The 19,855-nt window shown below is 44.0% G+C and overlaps 1 protein-coding gene across 1 annotated transcript in view; it reads left to right on the plus strand.

Moving 5' to 3' along the window:
• The window catches only part of ZNF512B (zinc finger protein 512B), a 76,337-nt gene extending 57,019 nt beyond the window's left edge, over nucleotides 1-19,318 (plus strand). Inside the window, exon 18 of the mRNA XM_039326936.1 lies at nucleotides 19,121-19,318. Coding sequence (XP_039182870.1) covers nucleotides 19,121-19,275 — 155 coding nt within the window. The 3' untranslated portion in view covers nucleotides 19,276-19,318. The remainder of the gene's footprint in view (nucleotides 1-19,120) is intronic.
• The last annotated feature ends 537 nt before the right edge of the window (nucleotides 19,319-19,855 follow it).

Raw genomic sequence — 19,855 nt, forward strand, 5'->3', positions numbered from 1 at the left:
AACTCAGTAAAACCAGCAAAGACATACCCGGGTGCAGATGTACCATCTGATCATAATCTACTACTTGCTGAAGTCCAGCTGAAACGTATAAGCTGGGTTGACAAGATCAGAAATGAGGAGGGGATCAGCTGCCTGGGGAAGCCGAGGGAAATCATCAAAACAATCAAAAAACAAAAATTAGAATATTTCGGACACGTGATGCAACCCCCAGAAAAATACGGCATACTCCATTTAATCCTCCAGGGAAAGATTGAAGGCAAACGAGGTCCAGGCAGAAGAAGAACATCGTGGCTTCAAAATCTAAGGGACTGGTTTGGACAAAACTCAGCAGCACTTTTTCGTGCGGCTGCTGATAAAAACAGGATCGCCAACATGATCGCCAATGTCCGATAACGGATCTGGCACAAGAAGAAGACGTGGACTTCAACTCCCAGAATTCCCCAGCTAGCACAGAATTCTGGGAGCTGAAGTCCACAAGTCTTAAAAGTTGCCAAGGTTGGAAAGCCCTGCTTTAAAAGAGAGATGCAGGTGCTGGCATTGCATCCGATATAGCACGGAGAGCCGTTTTCATTGCAATAAACTTTCCATGCCCACTTCCAAGACTTCCTAGTGCAGGTTTACAAATGGAGCAATTCCAATCATGGTGTCTGTGTAACAGTTAAAAAAAAAAATGACATTTCTCTATTTGACCATGTTAACTAAGAAAAAAAATTCATGAAGGTTAGAACAATTAATCCGTGGAACGACTTGCCTCCAGAAGCTGTGAATGCTCCAACACGGGAGGTTTTTAAGAAGAGACTGGACAGCCATTTGTCCGAAATGGTATAGGGTTTTCTGCCTGAGCAGGGGGTTGGACTAGAGGACCTCTAAGGTCCCTTCCCACACTGTGATTCTGTCATTCTGTTAATTTGCCACGGCAAAACCCACTAGGAACTCAGTCTTAGTTGAACTTGTTGACTCCTGAAGTCTTTGACTTAACTACCATAACTGAGTCCCCATTTTCCGTTGCAAAGCGAGACGGTTGCGAAGTCGGTTTTGCCCCGTTTTACGACCTTTCTCGCCACAGTTGTAAGCGAATCACCGCAGCTGTTGCGTTAGTAACCCGGTGGTTAAGTAGATCAGGCCTCCCCATTGACTTTGCTTGCCAGTAGGTCGCAAAAGGGGATCGCTTGATCCCGGGGACGCTGCAGCCGTCGTCAATATGAACTGGTTGCTGAGCGTCTGAATTCTGATTACTTGACTGCAGGGAGGCTGCGACGGTTGTTAAGTGTGAGAAACGGTCGTAAGCCACTTTTTTCAGTGCCGTCATAACTTTGAAAGGTTGTAAGTCGATCTCTACCTGTATTGTGACGGAACGTTTAAGATGCTTTCTAGAGAAACATTTCTCAAACTTGATGGACGTCAGCTCCCAGCAAGCTGAGAATTGAAGTCCACCCAGCTTAAAGTTGCCAACTTTTGAGAAAAAAAAAAAAACTATTCTAGATCAGAGGCACCCAACCATTTGGGCACCAGGGACCGGTTCCGTGGAGAGAAGTTTTTCCACGGACCAGAGAGTGCGTGGTTTTGTGTGCTACCTGCATCCCACAGATGGAGCTTTGCTTGTTTGTGCGGACCGGTTGCTGGCATGCCGCGGACCGGTACTGGTCCACAGACCAGAGGTTGGGGACCCCTGATCTAGACTCTTCTTTATACTTAACCGTTTCTTTCCTTGTTTTGTGCAAAGTATTGGGCCAGACCAGGAGTGACATGCAACTAGAGTGTTCATGAAATAACCGGATAAAATGCATGGGAATACCGCCTCCTCTTGGAATTCCCAACCAACTCCAGATTGGGAGAGATGGCCAGACAAAAAGTTGGCTTTACTATTTAAGTTGGCCAAGTCTGCTTAAGTGGAAGACCACCCCTGGCAGTTGACACAGTGTAAATTTGATCTCTGTAGGTAGAGTTGGCATAACGTTCTTGCTGCTCTCTGTGGTTGTTTGCTTGCAGACATTTCAGGACCCAGCTAGGTAACATCATCAGTCATATCAGGTCACATCGTCAGGCAATGAAGATGCTACCTAACTGGGTCATGAAACGTCTGCAAGAAAACAACCAAGCTTAGAAAAAACCAAGGATCCCATAGTTCTCCTCCTCTTTCTCCTCCTCCTCTTCCTCCTCCTCCCTTCTAGCATCGATGATGTTGCCTAGTTGAGTAACTAAACATCTGCAAGAAAACCACTAAGCTCAGAGAGCACTAAGGATCCCATAATTCTCCTCCTCCTCCTCCTCCTCCTCCTCCTCCTCCTCCTCCTCCTCCTCCTCCTCCTCCTCCTCCCTTCAAGCACTGATGATGTTGCCTAGTTGGGTAACTAAACATCTGCAAGAAAACCACTAAGCTCAGAGAGCACTAAGGATCCCATAGTTCTCCTCCTCCCTTCTAGCACTGATGATGTTGCCTAGTTGGGTAACTAAACGTCTGCAAGAAAACCACCAAGCTCAGAGAGAACCAAGGACCCCACAGTCCTCCTCTTCTTCTTCTTCTTCCTCCTCCTCCTCCTCCCTTCTAGCACTGATGATGTTGCCTAGTTGGGTAATGAAACGTCTGCAAGAAAACCACCAAGCTCAAAGAGCAGCAAGAAGGCCCCACTTCAACCTTGTCCCTTAAGCTACAAGATGCCCCCTTCTATCAGAATTGACGTTAAGCAACCCTGTGTTTTGCGTGGCAGCTCCGTGGCTAGTAGAAACTGTGTTGGCAAGCGCCTGGGTGGATGGCCAACGTTTTTGTCAGGCGGATGTTTCCAAGATTGGATCCGCTCGTAATGATATGCATTGCTGTAATGGAATGTCAGGGAAAGGCACCTGACTTTGTTCTCTGAAACCCGAGCAGTAATAATAATAAAGTTGGAAGGGACCTTGGAGGTCATCTAGTCTAACCCCCTGCCCAGGCAGGAAACCCTATACCAGGCAATCCCACCACCTCAGAGCTCAAAAGGGATGGCAAGATGGTGATGCTGAAAAGGCGCGAGCCTTCTTCTTGTCCTCTTCTTCCTCCTCGTTCCCCCCCTTCCCTTCATTCTCCTTTTCCTTTCCTTCCTATTTCCATCTCCCTTCCCTTCCTACTCCTCCTTCTCTCCCTTCCGCCTCCTTGCTTCTCCTCCTTCTCCTTTTTCTTCTTCACCTCGATCTCTGCCTCTCCTTCCTTCCTTTCTTCCCCTTCCTTCCTTCCTTCCTTCCCCTTCTTTCTTTCTTTCTCTCTCTCTCTCTTTCTTTTTCTTTCTTCTTCCCTTCTTTCCTTCGTCTCTCCCTCCCTCATTATAATACTGACTAGAATGGGCTACAGGAATCAGAGCTTCCTTCCTTTCTTCCCTTTCTTTCTTTCTTTCTTTCTTTCTTTCTCTCTCTCTCTTTCTTTTTCTTTCTTCTTCCCTTCTTCCCTCATTATAATACTGACTAGAATGGGCTACAGGAATCAGAGCTTGCTTGCTTCCTTGCTTCCTTCCTTCCTTCCTTCCTTCCTTCCTTCCTTCCTTCCTTCCTTCCTTCCTTCCTTCTTTCCTTCTTTCCTTCCTTCCTTCCTTCCTTCCTTTCCCTTCCTTCCTTTCTCTCTTTCTCTCTTTCTCTTGCTTCTTTCTTTCTCTTGTTTCTTTTTTTCTCTCTCTCTCTCTCTCTCTCTCTCTTTTCTTTCTTCTTCCCTTCTTTCCTTCGTCTCTCCCTCCCTCATTATAATACTGACTAGAATGGGCTACAGGAATCAGAGCTTCCTTCCTTCCTTTCTTCCCTTTCTTTCTTTCTTTCTTTCTTTCTTTCTTTCTTTCTTTCTTTCTTTCTTTCTCTCTCTCTCTCTTTCTTTCTCTCTCTCTCTCTCTCTCTCTTTTTCTTCTTCCCTTCTTTCCTTCGTCTCTCCCTCCCTCATTATAATACTGACTAGAATGGGCTACAGGAATCAGAGCTTCCTTCCTTCCTTTCTTCCCTTTCTTTCTTTCTTTCTTTCTTTCTTTCTTTCTTTCTTTCTTTCTTTCTCTCTCTCTCTCTTTCTCTCTCTCTCTCTCTCTCTCTTTTTCTTCTTCCCTTCTTCCCTTCGTCTCTCCCTCCCTCATTATAATACTGACTAGAATGGGCTACAGGAATCAGAGCTTGCTTCCTTCCTTCCTTCCTTCCTTCCTTCCTTCCTTCCTTCCTTCCTTCCTTCCTTCCTTCCTTCCTTCCTTTCTCTCTTTCTCTCTTTCTCTCTTTCTCTTGCTTCTTTCTTTCTCTTGTTTCTTTCTTTCTTTTCTTTCTTTTTACCTGGGATGGAGAAAATGGATATAAAGCAAACCTCTGAAAGAGATCTCCTCTGAATCAAAGAAGAGTGCTAAATGGGAAGATAAAGGAACTGGAAGTTGCAAGTAGCTTTTTTTTTTAAAAAAAAAACCCATCCTGCATGCTGATGGTCCAAGGACAAGAAAGGGGGGCAGGATTCTGGAGGCAAAAAATGTCCAAGAATAGGATGCTGTCAACAAATAATTTGGGTTCCAAGACCAGGCCCTGCATCAGTCGTATATGGGGTCTCTAGTAATGATGGGGTGTACTGAGAAGGACAGAGAAAAATATGGGCAGCAGGAACCTTATAAACTGATCAAAGGTTTACATTGGTTTACTGGGGTTGGATAGACATCATTTGAATTTAACGGAGAGCTAGGGGGGTTGGACTGGATGACCTCATAGATCCTTCCTCATCTATGCTAAAGATTCCTTATGATGCAGAGTCACTCTGTGTACCTGACAGCTTTTAGCAGCAACCAAAGTGAGGGTGAAATTGTGTTTCCTGTTTTTAAAGATGGAAATAGTTGCAGTCTTGTTGTATTTTCTTTTAAAATATTCAGAATTATTTTTTTGTTTGTTTCCCGAATCAGTAAAACATCCTTTTTTTTTTTTACTATGTAGAAAAGGGAGATGCTGGCAAAAACAAATCCTTGGCCCTAGAGAATTGCAAACACCAGGGATATTTTTAGCCCTTGCTTTTTTTTTTTTTTTTTGCAACAACACGGAGCCATAAAATCTGTCACGGGTCATTTTCTCCATTTACTGCCTGTGGATTTATATGATTGTTGGAAAAGCACAAAAGTGGCTCTTGTTCTCCAGCATGCAGAGAGGAAGCAGGAAATCTTTATACGCCTGCAGTGAAGCGGAAGGATATTAAAATAAAATAAAATAAAATAACCATTTCCTGATCCTTCCCATTGGAACGAATCATTCTATCCAGCTTGATGCGAAATGACCTGGTTGCGTTCACACAACATCTTAGCCAGGTCCATTCAGGACTTTATAATAATAATAATAATAAAGTTTGGAAGGGATTTTGGAGGTCATCTAGTCCAACCTCCTGCTCAGGTAGGAAACCCTATACCGTTTCAGACAAATGGCTGTCCAGTCTCTTCTTAAAAACTGCCAGTGTTGGAGCATTCACTGCTTCTGGAGGCGGGTTGTTCCACTGGTTAATTGTTCTAACTGTCAGGAAGTTTCTCCTTAGTTCTAGGTTGCTTCTCTCTTTGGTTAGTTTCCATCCGTTGCTTCTTGTCCTGCCTTCAGGCGTTGTGGAGAATAGCTTGACTCCCTCTTCTTTGTGGCAGCCCCTGAGGGATTGAAAGACTGCTATCATGTCCCCCCTCATCCTTCTCTTCATTAAACTAGACATACCCAATTCCAGCAACCATTCCTTATATGTTTTAGCCTCCAGTCCCCTAATCATCTTTGTTGCTCTTCTCTGCACTCTTTCTAGAGTCTCAACATCTTTTTTACATCGTGGTGATCAAAACTGGATGCAGTATTCCAAATGTGGCCTTATTAAAGCATTGTAAAGTGGTATTAATACTTTGTGTGATGTTGATTCTATCCCTCTGTTAATGTAGCCCAGAACTGTGTTGGCTTTTTTGGCAGCTGCAGCACACAGCTGGTTCATATTTAAGTGATTGTCCACTAGGACTCCCAGATCCCTCTCGCAGTTGCCTACTATTGAGCGAGGTACTTTGTAGCTGCAGATAACTCAGTTTGCTAAACTTGCTTTGGGTTAACTTTGATGAAAAGTAATCCTTGACTTACGGCCATAGTGGAGCCTGGAATTCCTATGGGAAGTCATGATGGTCGTAAGTCGAGGCACCTGTGTGACCCACGGGATTCTGTGACTTTTTGTTGCAGTGATTAAGCAAACCGAGCGGTCGTAAAGCCAACTCAGTGGTCATTAAGCATCCATTCATTCCTAGAGGCGTATTTTGTCCGTGAAAAAGGCCAGAAACTGCCCCAAAACATAGTCAATTGTGATGATGCGAACATGAATGAGTGGTATGTACTGCAGTCAAAACTTTTGAACCAGGTCATAAGTACAGTACCATTTGGGAATCCATTGTCTTGGTCACCACGATATAAAAGAGATGTTGAGACTCTAGAAAGAGCGCAGAGAAGAGCAACCAAGATGATTAGGGGACTGGAGGCTAAAGCATATAAGGAACAATTGCTGGAATTGGGTATGTCTAGTTTAAGGAAGAGAAGGTCGAGGGGGACATGATATAGCGGTCTTCCACTATCTCAGGGGCTGCCCCAAAGAAGAGGGAGTCAAGCTATTCTCCAAAGCACCCGAAGGCAGGAGAAGCAGCAACAGATAGAATCTAATCAAGGAGAGAAGCAACCTAGAACTAAGGAGAAATTTTCTGACAGTGAGAACAATCAATCAGTGGAATAACTTGCCCAACCATGGAGATTTTAAGAAAGAGATTGGACACTTTGTCTGACATGGTATAGGGTCTCCTGCTTGAGCAGGGGGCTGGACTAGAAGACCTCCAGGATCCCTTCCAACTCTGTTTCTCTGCTTCTTGAATGACACCAACTAACAGATACAGTTGTGTCTTGCTTGATGCCCAGAATAAGTACTACCCACCTCTTTGGGATGAAGATAAAGGCTGAAAGACAATCATTTAGATGGAGCTGCCCAAACAGGTAGGGCCTTGATAACAGTTGAGGTCTATGTGACTAATTTGCCTGAAATTCAGTCTGTTCTCAAGGGTGCACGGCATATTCTCCAGAGGATACCTCATTTACTGATGTGTGGGATACCATGGCAACTGCTGCTTCTCAAGAGTTGCAAGCATCTGTTTTTATTAACTGCCTGTGGAATTTAACCAGTTGGATTGGTTTGTGTGATTTGTGCTATTCTATTCTATTCTATTCTATTCTATTCTATTCTATTCTATTCTATTCTATTCTATTCTATTATCTGTCTATTCTAGTCTAGTCTAGTGTAGTCTAGTCTAGTCTAGAATCTTTTTATTCTATTCTATTCTATTTTATTCTACAATCTTTTCTCCTCTCCTCTCCTCTTCTCTTCTCTTCTCTTCTCTTCTCTTCTCTTCTCTTCTCTTCTCTTCTCTTCTCTTCTCTTCTCTTCTACAATATTTCTATTCTATTCTATTCTATTCTCCATTCCTTCCAGAATTAACACTGACAGTCCTAGCATGGTGTCCAAATTTAACCTATTTGTTTTTGGTACATGGTAATGTTGTGCAATGCACCAGGTCCCAAGGCAAAAAGACAGCTTTGTGATCTGTGGGGAGCGCAAATACCTCCTTGAAACATTATATTTTCCTCCAGAGCCGCACAGCTGCCTTCTGTGCAATTAAAGACAGTTTAGGTTGAAGGATTTGCAGACTGCTCAGTCCTTTGTCGTTGTGTTGACTTTGGAATCTGAAGCTGGTAGCTCAGAGTATTGTACAAATCTGGAAAAAGGACTAATTCACAAGCAAAATCAGTTATGTTGCATCCACAGGATTGCTTCATTTTTCTGGATAATTGAAACTTATCTGTTTTCAAAACGCCACTATCCTCTTCTTTTAATCAATTAATTTGAAAAAAAAGATTAGCTACCCTGAATTAAGGGATTACAAAGTCATAAAAAAAAGATTTTTTTTTTTTACTTTTCTCAACTTGGAGGCAAACCAATATATCAATTATTTCATCCCTGCAGAAATAACAGTTATTAAAACTTGTCAGTGAGGGAGGATTTATTGCTGGTTCTATGAGATCTGTGTTAAAACAGTAGTTGTGTAAAGACACATGAGGCGGTTGGTTCTTGGCTTATTAGAGCAAGTGCATTCGCACAACTGTCTTTCCCATGATGTGGTTGTGATTCCCAGTCCTGTTAGTGAATTAATTTGCATGGTGATCATCAGTCAAGGTAGAATCTTTAAAAATAGTATTGAATTCTTGCTGAAACTTTAGAATGGTCTATTTTTATAAGACGTTTCCAAAGCTCTGTTTGAATTAAACTCTTTAAATTCGAGTTGAAAATGTACAGGCGTAATCTGTCACATGGATTAGCCTCCCTGTGGATCTCCAGCAGATGTTACACAAAACAAACAAACAAACAAACAGCAGACATCTCATGCAGGCAAATAAGTGTAACGGAATGTAATTTGGATTCCCTGGAGGGAGGGGCTGCATTCCAGAGGACCAAACAATTATTTGGTCCAGGTAGTTTGTGTGAGAGAAAGAAGGTGAAGACGGCTCCTCCCTAATAGTTCCCAGAGTACATGCTTTATGGCAGTGGTTCTCAACCTTTTTAATGCCGCGACCCCCCCCCCACCGATCGTAAGTCGAGGACTACTCAACCGGTGCAGCACCGTTTGCAGAATGGGACTTTTGGCGGGCTCAGCAGGGCAGAGACAGCCTGGACAATTCCTATTGGCTTTTGAAAGCCAATAGAATTAGATTCTATTCAAGAGAGTCGATTCTATTGGCTTTCAAAAGCCAATAGAATAAAAGGGAGTAGCACAGCTAAGGAAAAGGGGGAAAAAATGGCGGACTGCGTTGTTTGGCGACCCCCGTGAAATGGTCGTTCGACCCCAAATGGGGTCCCGACCCACAGGTTGAGAACCACTGCTTTATGGGGATGTTAGCATGCTTTAATTTGGCAAGATTCTGTCTACGGGTGATGAACAATAAAGAAAATCTGCTAGGAAGAATCACATTGTGTCTTTCTTGATTTGGGGAGCTTCCTCCCTCCCTCCCTCCCTCCCTCCCTCCCTCCCTTTTCTGGATTCCCAGAAGGGAGAGACTGCATTCTAGAGAAGAAAGAGACAACTCAGTCCTGATAGATTGTGTGAGAGAAAGAGGGTGAGGAAGGCTCCTCCCTAACAGTTCCCAGAGTACACGCCTCATTGGCTAATAGCAGGCTTTAGTTTGGCAAGATTCTGTCTATGGGACAGGAACAATAAAGATACCCGAAGAAACACAACATCTCTTTCGGTTTCGGGAGCTTTACCATAAACACGATAAAAGCCAAGTTTCTTCAATTTACAACAGTAGTTGTTCTCAGACAGAGGTTCCCCAACCTTTTGGGCACCAGGGACCGATTCCGTGGAGAGAGGTTTTTCTGCGACCGGAGGGTGCGTGGTTTTGTGTGTGGCCTGCATCCCGCGGATGGGGCTTTGCTTATTTGTGTGGACCGGTTGCTGGCATGCCGTGGCCCGGTACCGGTCCACAGACCGAGGGGTTGGGGACCCCTGCTCTAAGACACGTCCACATCTGTTGCTGCAGAAACGTCCTTTAGAGAATGACCGAAATCTCTCCTTGTATCTGTGTGAAGGTTTTTAAAGTATTTTGACAATCAGCTCATTTATCGAAGTTGGGTGGGGACTTGCCAATCAGTTGGGCCACCCCTGGTTCCGGGTGGAATTAGGTGACTTTTAGCCAAATCCTTCCCAGGTTGGGAAGGTCAGTAGCATAGGAATCCATCTGGCCACTATGCAGATGACGAAAGCATGCGTTTCTTGTGTCCATCAAACGGAAGGGGTTGACTTTGGCTCTCGCCACGCACGCACGCACGCATGCACTCTTTGAGGTGAGGAAGCACCAAGCTAAGTCTTAACAGTCGCCGCCACCTTCGTGGGAACCAGTCAGGACACAAGGCAGAGGAGGGCAGGAAGGTTTGTCTTTAAGTACCGCCTGGTTGTGATTCGAGACGGGGTGTAGCTTTCCCGGACTCCCCTCCACAGAGACCTCCGGTGTCACTTCTTGGATGCTGTAATTGTTCTGATCAGGAATCCAAAGCTCGGGATCACATAATGGGTAGTGGTGATGGTGCCTGTGATGGAGTGGGAAGGGATATCACAGTTTCAACAGGATTTGGATTTTGGTACAAGAGTATTTATTTAAATCTGCCTGGCCAGGCTGTAAAAGTCCCCCCATATTGATTTATACACATCTGCCATTTTCCTTCTTTCCTTCCTCCCTCATCAAGGTCGTCCTTCCTTCCCTTCTTCCTTCCTTCCTTCTTTGTCAAGATCTTCTTTCCTCCCTCCCTCCCCTCCCTTTCTCTCCCCCTCCTTTCCTTTTCCTTCCCTTCCCCCTCACCGTAATCCTCTTCCCTTCCTCCCTCTGTCCTTCCCTCCTTCCTTCCTTCCTTTCTTCCTTCCTTCCTTCCTAAGATCATCTTTCCTTCCTCCCTCCCTTTCTCTCTCCCTTCCTTTCCCTTCCTTTCCTCCTCATCCAAATCTTCCTCCCTCTCCTCTTCCACCTTATTTCCTTCCTCCTTCTTCCTTCCTTCCTTCCTAAGATCATTCTTCCTTCCTTCCTTTCTTCCTCTTTCTTCCTCAATATTTTCCTTCCTTCCTTCCTTTTTCTTTCTTCCTTCCTTCCTTCCTTCCTTCCTTTCTTTCTTTCTTTTCCTTCCTTCCTTCCTCAATATTTTCCTTCCTTCTTCCTTCCTCCTTCCTTCCTTCCTTCCTTCCTTTTTTCTCTTCCTTCCTCAATATTTTCCTTCCTTCTTCCTTCCTTCCTTCCTTCCTTTCTTTTTCTTCCTTCTTTCCTTCAATATTTTCCTTCCTTCTTCCTTCCTTCCTTCCTTTCTTTTTTTCTCTTCCTTCCTTCCTTCCTCAATATTTTCCTTCCTTCCTTTCTTTTTCTTTTTCTTTCTTTTTCTTTCTTTCTTTCTTTTTTTCTCTTCCTTCCTTCCTCAATATTTTCCTTCTTTCTTCTTTCTTTCTTTCTTTCTTTCTTTCTTTCTTTCTTTCTTTCTTTCTTTCTTCCTTTCTTTCCTTCGTTCCTTCCTCAGCATTTTACTTCCTTCCTTCCTCATTGTTCTTCCCTTTTTCCTTCCTCTTTGTTCATCCATATCTCCCTCCCGTCCTCCCTTCCTTCCTCCCTCCCTCCTTTTGGTAGGATATTGATTCCAGAGCATCTCCAAATATCTCTTTGTTTTTCCCCGATGCCAACATTAACGCATAAGTGTATTTTGGGAAATTTAAAAAAAAAAATGGTTTTCAATCTATCGCTTGTAATCATATAAATAAATAAATATATAAATATAAATATATATTAAGAAGTGTTTATTTGCAAAAAAAAAGGAGAGAGAGAGAAAAAAAAGAAAAAAAAATGTTTTAAATGTAAACTATCTTATAAGCGAACTCCTGATTTGTGATGATCTGTCTTTTTTTGGTAATCATTGGGGGGCGGGGAAGAATATCCACTAGAGTACTGTAATAAATAAATAAATATTAATATCAGCACCACTGAGAAACCCTTGATGGGGCAAATCTATGTACTGTATGTATTAAAAAGGAAAAACCACAGCTGTATCAAATAAATGTTTATTGACTTTTTTGTACTTTTAGCCTGAGTGTCTTGTCTGGAAAAACAGGGGCCGAAAAATAACTTCTGGTTTTTAATCCCGTTCTTGATACGTTCAAAGCACCTCTGCCCTTCAAGCACAAATCAGACGATCTCCTGTCCGTTTGATCATGATTTATCAAATAAAATAAATATGGCTATTTAGTTTCACGATTCCCTACCTATCAGTCCCGCGTTGTTACAAACGCATACAAGTAGTCCTCAGCTTAAAACCATCCGTTGTGCGACAGTTAGAAGTTACAGCAGCACTGAAAGAAGGGACTTACAGCCAGTCCTCGCACTTACGACCGTCACAGCACCCCCATGGTCCCGTGATCAAAATTCGGTTGCTTGGCACCTGGCCTGGATTTACAATGGTTGCAGTGTCCTGGACTCACGTAATTGCCATTTGCGGTGATTTCCAGCCTGCCTCCAACAAGCAAAGTCAAGGTGTGTGTGTGGTAAGACGTACTCACTTAACAACTGGAGTGATTCGCTTAACGACGGTAGTAACAAAGGTTGCAAAATCGGCTTCGATTCACTTTGCTTAGTCATGGAAACTCTGATCCCAGCCGTGGCCGTAAATTGAGAACAACCTGTACGCCTCAAAAGAATCGGGAGAGGTGCTTTTTAAAATACAGGTAGTCCTCACACTTACGACCACAGCTGAGCCCAGAAATTATGTCGCTTAAATGGGGGTCTTGCCCCACGTTACGACTTTTCTTGCCACAGTTGTTAAGCGAATCACTGCAGTTGTTCAATGAGTAACACGGTTGTTAAGTGAATCTGCCTTCCCTGTGTACATAGCTTGTCGGAAGGGCCCACAAGGGGATTATGTGACCCCGGGACATTGCCACCGTCATAATTATGAGTCAGTTGACAAGCGTCTGAATTTTGATCACGTGATGCTGCAACGGTTCTAAGTGTGAAAAATAGTCATAAGTCACTTTTTTCGGTGCCGCTGTAACTTCGTACGGTCGTTAAACGAAATGTTGTAAGTCGAGGACTACCTGTATCGCTGAGGCCGCTTGGAGGTTTATCTGTGTCCTTGCGGTCAGCTGAGTAGTGCAAACGGGTGTGGAGCCTTCTTGGAACTGCTGAAACCTCCAAGCGGCCTCAACAATTCTCAGAAAGAGTACTAATGACCAGATGACTACAAGGACTATAAATCGTTCCATTCTATGCCATTCCGTCAGAGCTGAAGAAGCTTCTGGGATGAGAAGTGAAACATCTTCAAGGGGAAAAAAGTCCAATTTTGAAAAAGCACATTTGGGACAACCATGACTGGATGGCCGAGAATCTCCACAGACATATATCCAAATCTCTCTCTTTCCGCTGTAAATACCAAGAAATCACAGCCAGTCTCCACACTGAGTTACAGATGCGTGAAATAATCCCTTTTCCTAAAAGTACTTAACAATCCTGCGGATTTTGTACGTCTTGACATTCTGGAATGTTTAAAAACTCAGGAAAATTTTTCCTTTTCTTAAGTCACAAGTGCCAATGGATCCATCATGAATTGATTTCTAATGGATCAACGAATGATTCTATTTTGCAATGTGATGCAAGTTTTAAAAAAACACAACAATAATATTCACACCCAGAGTATAAACGTGTCTGCTCAGGGATGTGTTTACACAAAACTCGACTCTACCCCTAAGGAAATGGATTAAAATGCGCAAATCCGAGAAGATTAAATGCTTCCGAAGTGGGTGAGGCCTACAAGTCTCTTTGGCAGAGATCCTTGTAGTGGTAAACCCTGCGGCCTTTTTCAAAGAATCTGTTGAAAGAAAAGTCATCATGAGTCATCCAAGCTGGGAATAAACAACATGGCGACTCCTTTAGGAAGAAGGTTGCAGTTTATTGAAGAGGAGAGCCAGACAGGAAGAAGGGTCTGGAAGAAAGAGAATGAGCACATGTAGGGAATGGGTTTTTATACCCTCTGGAGCCTTTTGTTTGGAGTTGTTCCTGTGGCATGAACTTTGACCTGAGTCTGAGTGTGCCTTTCTGGTATTTGGATGGTGGTGGGTTAATCCTATGATGTCCCAAGGGTCGTATCCTGCTTCCCTGGGGCTGTGGCTGAAGACTCTTAGATTTTTGGTCTTGACTCTAGAGATCTTTCTTCCTAATCTTCCTAATCCCAGCTTCCTGACTCCAATCTTTCTGAGAAGATTATCTGCATTTCTACAGACTTGGTTTCTGCTTGGGACAGAGAGACTTGGGGGCGGGGTTGGTTTCTGCTTTTAAAATCCTTTAGGGAAATATATTCTGCCCTTTTAATATTTCCTTCTCTGGGGGGGGGGCTGACTTCCCACAAATCTTAACCATGTAGCATAGTTCTCGACTTACAACATTTCATTTAGTGACCATTCAAAGTTACAACAGCAATGAAAAAAGTGACTTAGGTCCATTTTTCACACGTAATGATTGTTGTGCTATCCCCATGGTCACGTGACCAAAATCCAGACACTTGCCCAATGACTCGTATTTATGACCGTCACAGCATCCTGGGATCATGTGATTTCCCTTTTGTAACTTCTGGCAAGCAAAGTCTACAGGGAGACCAGATTCAGTTAACAACTGTGTTACTAACTTGACAACTGCAGTGATTCATTTAACAACTGCGGCAAGAAAAGTTGTAAACCTGTGTGTGGAAATTACCTAACTCCTTATTTACATCGTCACCACGATGTAAAAAAGAGGCGGAGACTCTAGAAATTGTACAGAGAAGAGCAACAAAGATGATTAGGGGACTGGAGGCTAAAACATATAAGGAAAGGTTGATGGAATTGGGTATGTCTAGTTTAATGAAGAGAAGGACGAGGGGGGACATGATAGCAGTCTTCCAATATCTCAGGGGCTGTCCCAAAGAAGAGGGAGTCAAGCTATTCTCCAAAGTGCCTGAAGGCAGGACAAGAAGCAACGGATGGAAACTAACCAAGGAGAGTAGCAAACCCAGAACTAAGGAGAAATTTCCTTACAATGAGAACAGTTAACCAGTGGAACAACCTGCCTCCAGAAGTGGTGAATGCTCCAACCCTGGAAGTTTTTAAGAAGAGACTGGACAGCCATTTGTCCGAAATGGTATAGGGCAGGCATGTCAAACACAAGGCCTGGGGGCCGTATGCGGCCCGCGAAGTGGTTTCATGTGGCCCGCGAAGCCATCCTGGAAACAGTGAGGGAACGGCCCCTGCTGCCTTGGCCCTGGTCCAGGCCGGCCGGGAGCCAATGTATAATTTTGTGGTGGCCCTCTATGCTGAAACGCACTCAGTCTGAGCTCCACAAGGCCATCTGGAAACAGCGAGGAACCAGCCCCTGCTGCGTTGGCCCCGCCCTCTGGGTGCATGCTGGGGAGGTGTCACCCTTTGTGAGGAATGAAGAAATGGACCACGCCTTGGCGCTTGCCCCGGTCCCACCCCCTTCTGCCAGAGATCCTCAGATCTGTCCCACTCCTGCCCAGGCCCCCACAGGCACCCTTGACACAAACGATGTAGAGCTGGCCATGCCCACCCAGTAGGCCACACCCACTCCATCCACGCCCACCCAGTTGGTCCGCCCCCACCCTGGCCACACCCACCTGCCCCCCCAAGGGCAACTGCAATGCTGATGTGGCCCTCAATGAAATTCAGTTTGACAGCCCTGGTATAGGGTTTCCTGCCTGAGCAGGGGGTTGGACTAGATGACCTCCAAGATCCCTTCCAACTTTATTATTATTATTAAGCAGCTGCATCTTTTTCCAGAGATCATGGAGGGAAGTGGGACTCCCTCGTACAGGCCTGGGAGCAGAGCCCCCACATAAGGCACCCCTAGAGCAAAGTTTGCAGTGATTCACTTAGCCACCGTGACAAAGAGGTTGCACACTTGGGCACGACTCAGTTAACCACTGCCTTGCTTAGCGATAGGAATTCAGGTCCCAGCTGTCATCGTAAATCAAGGACTTCACCCATTCATCAACTCTGATGACAAAAGCCAGATCTTATGCTGTGCCAGGTCAGCTTCCAGCAGTTTAAAAAGACCCTTTCAACATTACAAGATGCTAAGGAAAATGGAGGTTTTGGGTTGCCAGAATGGACATTGTATTATCAAGCATCTGTGTTAACATGGGTGAAAGAATGGATAACACTCAGAAATAAAAGGTTATTGTATTTAGAGGGACATGATTTACAATTGGGGTGGCATGCTTTTTTATGGTATGGAAAAACAGTCCATAAGTACTTTCAAAATCATTTTATAAGAAATGCTTTGTTAATAGTATGGGAACAAATTAAAGCTAAAATATATTCAAAAATTCCAGGGTGGTTATCAACGATGGAGGAATTTATTCATCCGAACCTGGTAGACTTTGAAAAAAACATGGACATATAAAGATATTTTAGATATGGATGGGAAATTAAAATCTAAACAAGAATTGGAAAATCAGGGAATTAATCTGTCTTGGTGGGCACCTTTACAGATACAAAGTAGATATGAAAAAGATGTAAAAATGTATGGATTTTACAAGGACCAAATTGTGTTTGATAAGATTTTGTTAACCTCAGATGAGAAATTAATCAAGAAAATGTATAACTTTTTGTTAATTTTAGATATGGAAAGTGAACAAGTGAAAGAAACAATGACAAGATGGGCAAAAAAATTTTGGTTATAATATAGAATTAGAAAAATGGCAAATGTTATGGGAGAGAAACTATAAATTAACAATGTCAACTTCATACAAAGAAAATTTGTATAAAATGTTTTATAGATGGTACCTTCCACCAGCAAGATTAGCAAAAATGTTTAAAAATATGTCAGATAGATGTTGGAAATGTAAACATAACATAGGCACGTATTATCATATTTGGTGGACATGTGGGAAGGCAAAGGCTTATTGGAAAAATATACATATGTGGTTAGAAAAAATATTGGGCGAACAAGTGGATTTTAAACCTGAACTTTTTCTACTAGGCATTGTGCCTGAAAAGACTAATAAGCAGAAATTATATTTAATTTTACACATCACCACAGCAGCGAGAATAATTTTTGCACAATACTGGAAGAATGAAGGATTGCCATCAGAGGAAGAAATAATCAGGAAAATACTGGAATGTGCAGAGATGGACAGATTAACTATGAGGTTGAAAGACAAAGAAGATACAGACTACTATCAAATTTGGAATTTATTTTATTCTTGGTTAGAGAAAAGAATGAAGGATTAGGAATTGAACATGTATTAGCTTAGCAAACTCCAGACAACTTGTTGATTGGAAAAATTAATATATGTTGATGAAAAAAAAATTAAAAAGACCCTTTCAATTGCCACCTTCTCCGACAACCCTCTCTTTATTTTTTACGCCAGGGGTCTCCAAACTTAGCAACTTACAGACTTGTGGACTTCGACTCCCAGAATTCCCAAGCTGGGAGGTGAAGTCCACAAGCCTTAGAGTTGCCAAGTTGGGAGACCCCCTGTTCTATGCCAAGCCCCTTAAAAAAGACCACCAGAATGACTTAATAATAATAATAGTAAAGTTGGACGGGACCTTGGAGGTCATCTAGTCCAACCCCCTGCTCAGGCAGGAAACCCTACACCATTTCGGACAAATGGCTGTCCAGTCTCTTCTTAAAAATTTCCAGTGTTGGAACATTTACTGCTTCTGGAGGCAGGCTGTTCTACTGATTAATTGTTCTCACTGTTCTCACTTGAGTGAGAAGAATGGAAAGTGAAGATCCCCTTACTTTAATAGACCTTGCAACCCCCCCCCAACCCCTTAATTTGGGGGCAGCTCTCTTTAAAAAGTCCCTATTGACCCCAATGCTATTAATGGCTCCCTTGGACAGCTGCCCGGCGTGCCAGAGAGAGACACGTGCCAACAAGCAGGCGGTCTTTAGGTCTGCAGCTTGCGTGATACACTCATCATTGACGGGAGCAAAATTCTACCATCTGTTCAGCTCGCCCTGTCAGTTGGTGCCAGGGGTGCCGTCTTGGAAAGGGACAACAGGGGCAGGGGGGGGGGGCTTTCTTGTTTTCTGCAATCACAATTAAAAAATCTCTTTTGTTTTGCTTTCCTGGGAGTTGATTCTCAGGCTTCATTGGCTTAGCTGAATGGTGACAAGCTGTAGTCACACAGGTACAGAGAGATTTAAGTCTCTGGTTTGGGGTCCTTTAATCCTGTGAATGAATGGGGAAAGGAACCAATACAGCAGAGATCCAGAGAATCAACAACATTGGGACTTCTAGTCCTGCTCTAGGCATGATAACTGGTTGGGTGACTTTGGGCCAATCACCAGGAGACAGTGAGTTCTAGTCCTGCCTTAGGCATGAAAGCTGGCGGGGTGACTTTGGGCCAATCACCAGGAGACGGTGAGTTCTAGTCCTGCCCTAGGCATGATAACTGGCTGGGTGACTTTGGGCCAATCACCAGGAGACGGTGAGTTCTAGTCCTGCTCTAGGCATGATAACTGGCTGGGTGACTTTGGGCCAATCACCAGGAGACGGTGAGTTCTAGTCCTGCCTTAGGCATGAAAGCTGGCTGGGTGACTTTGGGCCAATCACCAGGAGATGGTGAGTTCTAGTCCTGCCTTAGCCATGATAACTGGCTGGGTGACTTTAAGCCAATCACCAGGAGACGGTGAGTTCTAGTCCTGCTCTAGGCATGATAACTGGCTGGGTGACTTTGGGCCAATCATCAGGAGACACTGAGTTCTAGTCCTGCCCTGGGCATGATAACTGGCTGGGTGACTTTGGGCCAATCACCAGGAGACGGTGAGTTCTAGTCCTGCCTTAGCCATGAAAGCTGGCGGAGTGACTTTGAGCCAATCACCAGGAGACGGTGAGTTCTAGTCCTGCCCTAGGCATGATAACTGGCTGGGTGAGTTTGGGCCAATCACCAGGATGACCTGGGGCCATCAGCAATGAGTGAGTTCTAATCCCGCTGAAAAACAGCTGGGTGAATTTGGGCCAATCACCAGGAGACAGTGAGTTCTAGTTCCACCTTAGGTATGAAAGCCAGCTGAATGATTCTGGGCCAGTCTCTCTCAGCCCAACCCACCTCACTGGATTGTTGTTGTTGGGAAATTAGAAGGAGGAAAGAGTATTAGGTATGCTCTCTGCTTTGAATTATTTATTAAAAAAAATAAAAGAACATAAATTAATTAATTTAATCCTGTTGAGAGTCTTCTTTCCTTCCTCTTATTTGCCTCTTTCTGGCCAAGATAATTGGAACTAGGTGAAAATGACCATTTTAAAAAGAAAAGCTTTCTGAGATGAAACAGGACTCCTACCCAAATGGCTTATCACTGCCTTTTTCTGGGATGTTTCCCCCCCCCCAATGTGCCAATTTAGCCAACATCCCTGGGATTTCCTAGTGGTCTCCCATCCTTGAAATTTGCTTAGCTATTGGAAATCAGCCATTGAAACTTGGTTAAATGGGAGGTTGGTGGGTGACTTGGCCGAAAGACAAATTTCAACTTGTCCAAATTATGGGAGGTTGATTGATTTTAACTGGTTATTTTCACGTTGCCAACACAGGGCGCCACGATGGCGGTACAGGACCCGCACAAACATCCCTACTTCCCTCGTCAAGTCCAACAGAAACCTCGAAAGCAAGAAGTCAAAGCTTTGCAAATTTGCAAGATTTCCATTTTAGCTGGAAGGAAACACCCCAACATCAGAACACCTCCTAAAAACACACAAGCGGGCCAAATTGCCAAATCTCACCCCTTTGGCTGATATGTTCTCTCTTCTTTCGACACTATGCCTTTTTTTTCCTTCTAGGCTGTCCTCGACTTACGACCACAACCGAGCCCAAAATTTACGTTGCTGAGCGAGACATTGGTTAAGTGAGTTGTGGGAAGTCAGCCCCCCAGAGAAGGAAATATTAAAAGAGCACACCGAGACTCAGGTCAGAATACATGACACAGGAAATGCAAAGCCTCAAACAGGAACAGGAAAAAACTCCAAACAAAAGGCTCCAGAGCAAGGCTTTTCAGCCAGTGGTACGGGTACCACCTGTGATACATTGGCATCTGGCAGGTGGTACGCGACCATCCTATAAAAGTGGTAGCGGGGGAGGGGAATCAGCTGAACCAGTGGCAGCACCGCACAAGCCTGAGCAAGAGATGGCTGGAGCTGCAGGGCTGTCAGGTCTCAGCGGAAGCGCCAGGATCAGTGCTGCTTTCCAGCTGATCGCCGCTTCTTCGGGACTGTCAGGGCTCAGTGGAAGCGCCAGGATCAGCGCCAGGCTCCATCTGGAGCTTGGCGCTG

The sequence above is a fragment of the Crotalus tigris genome, unplaced genomic scaffold, assembly GCF_016545835.1.
Source record: "Crotalus tigris isolate CLP2741 ecotype Arizona unplaced genomic scaffold, ASM1654583v1 scf7180000024347.1601321, whole genome shotgun sequence".
Taxonomy (NCBI): Eukaryota; Metazoa; Chordata; class Lepidosauria; order Squamata; family Viperidae; genus Crotalus; species Crotalus tigris.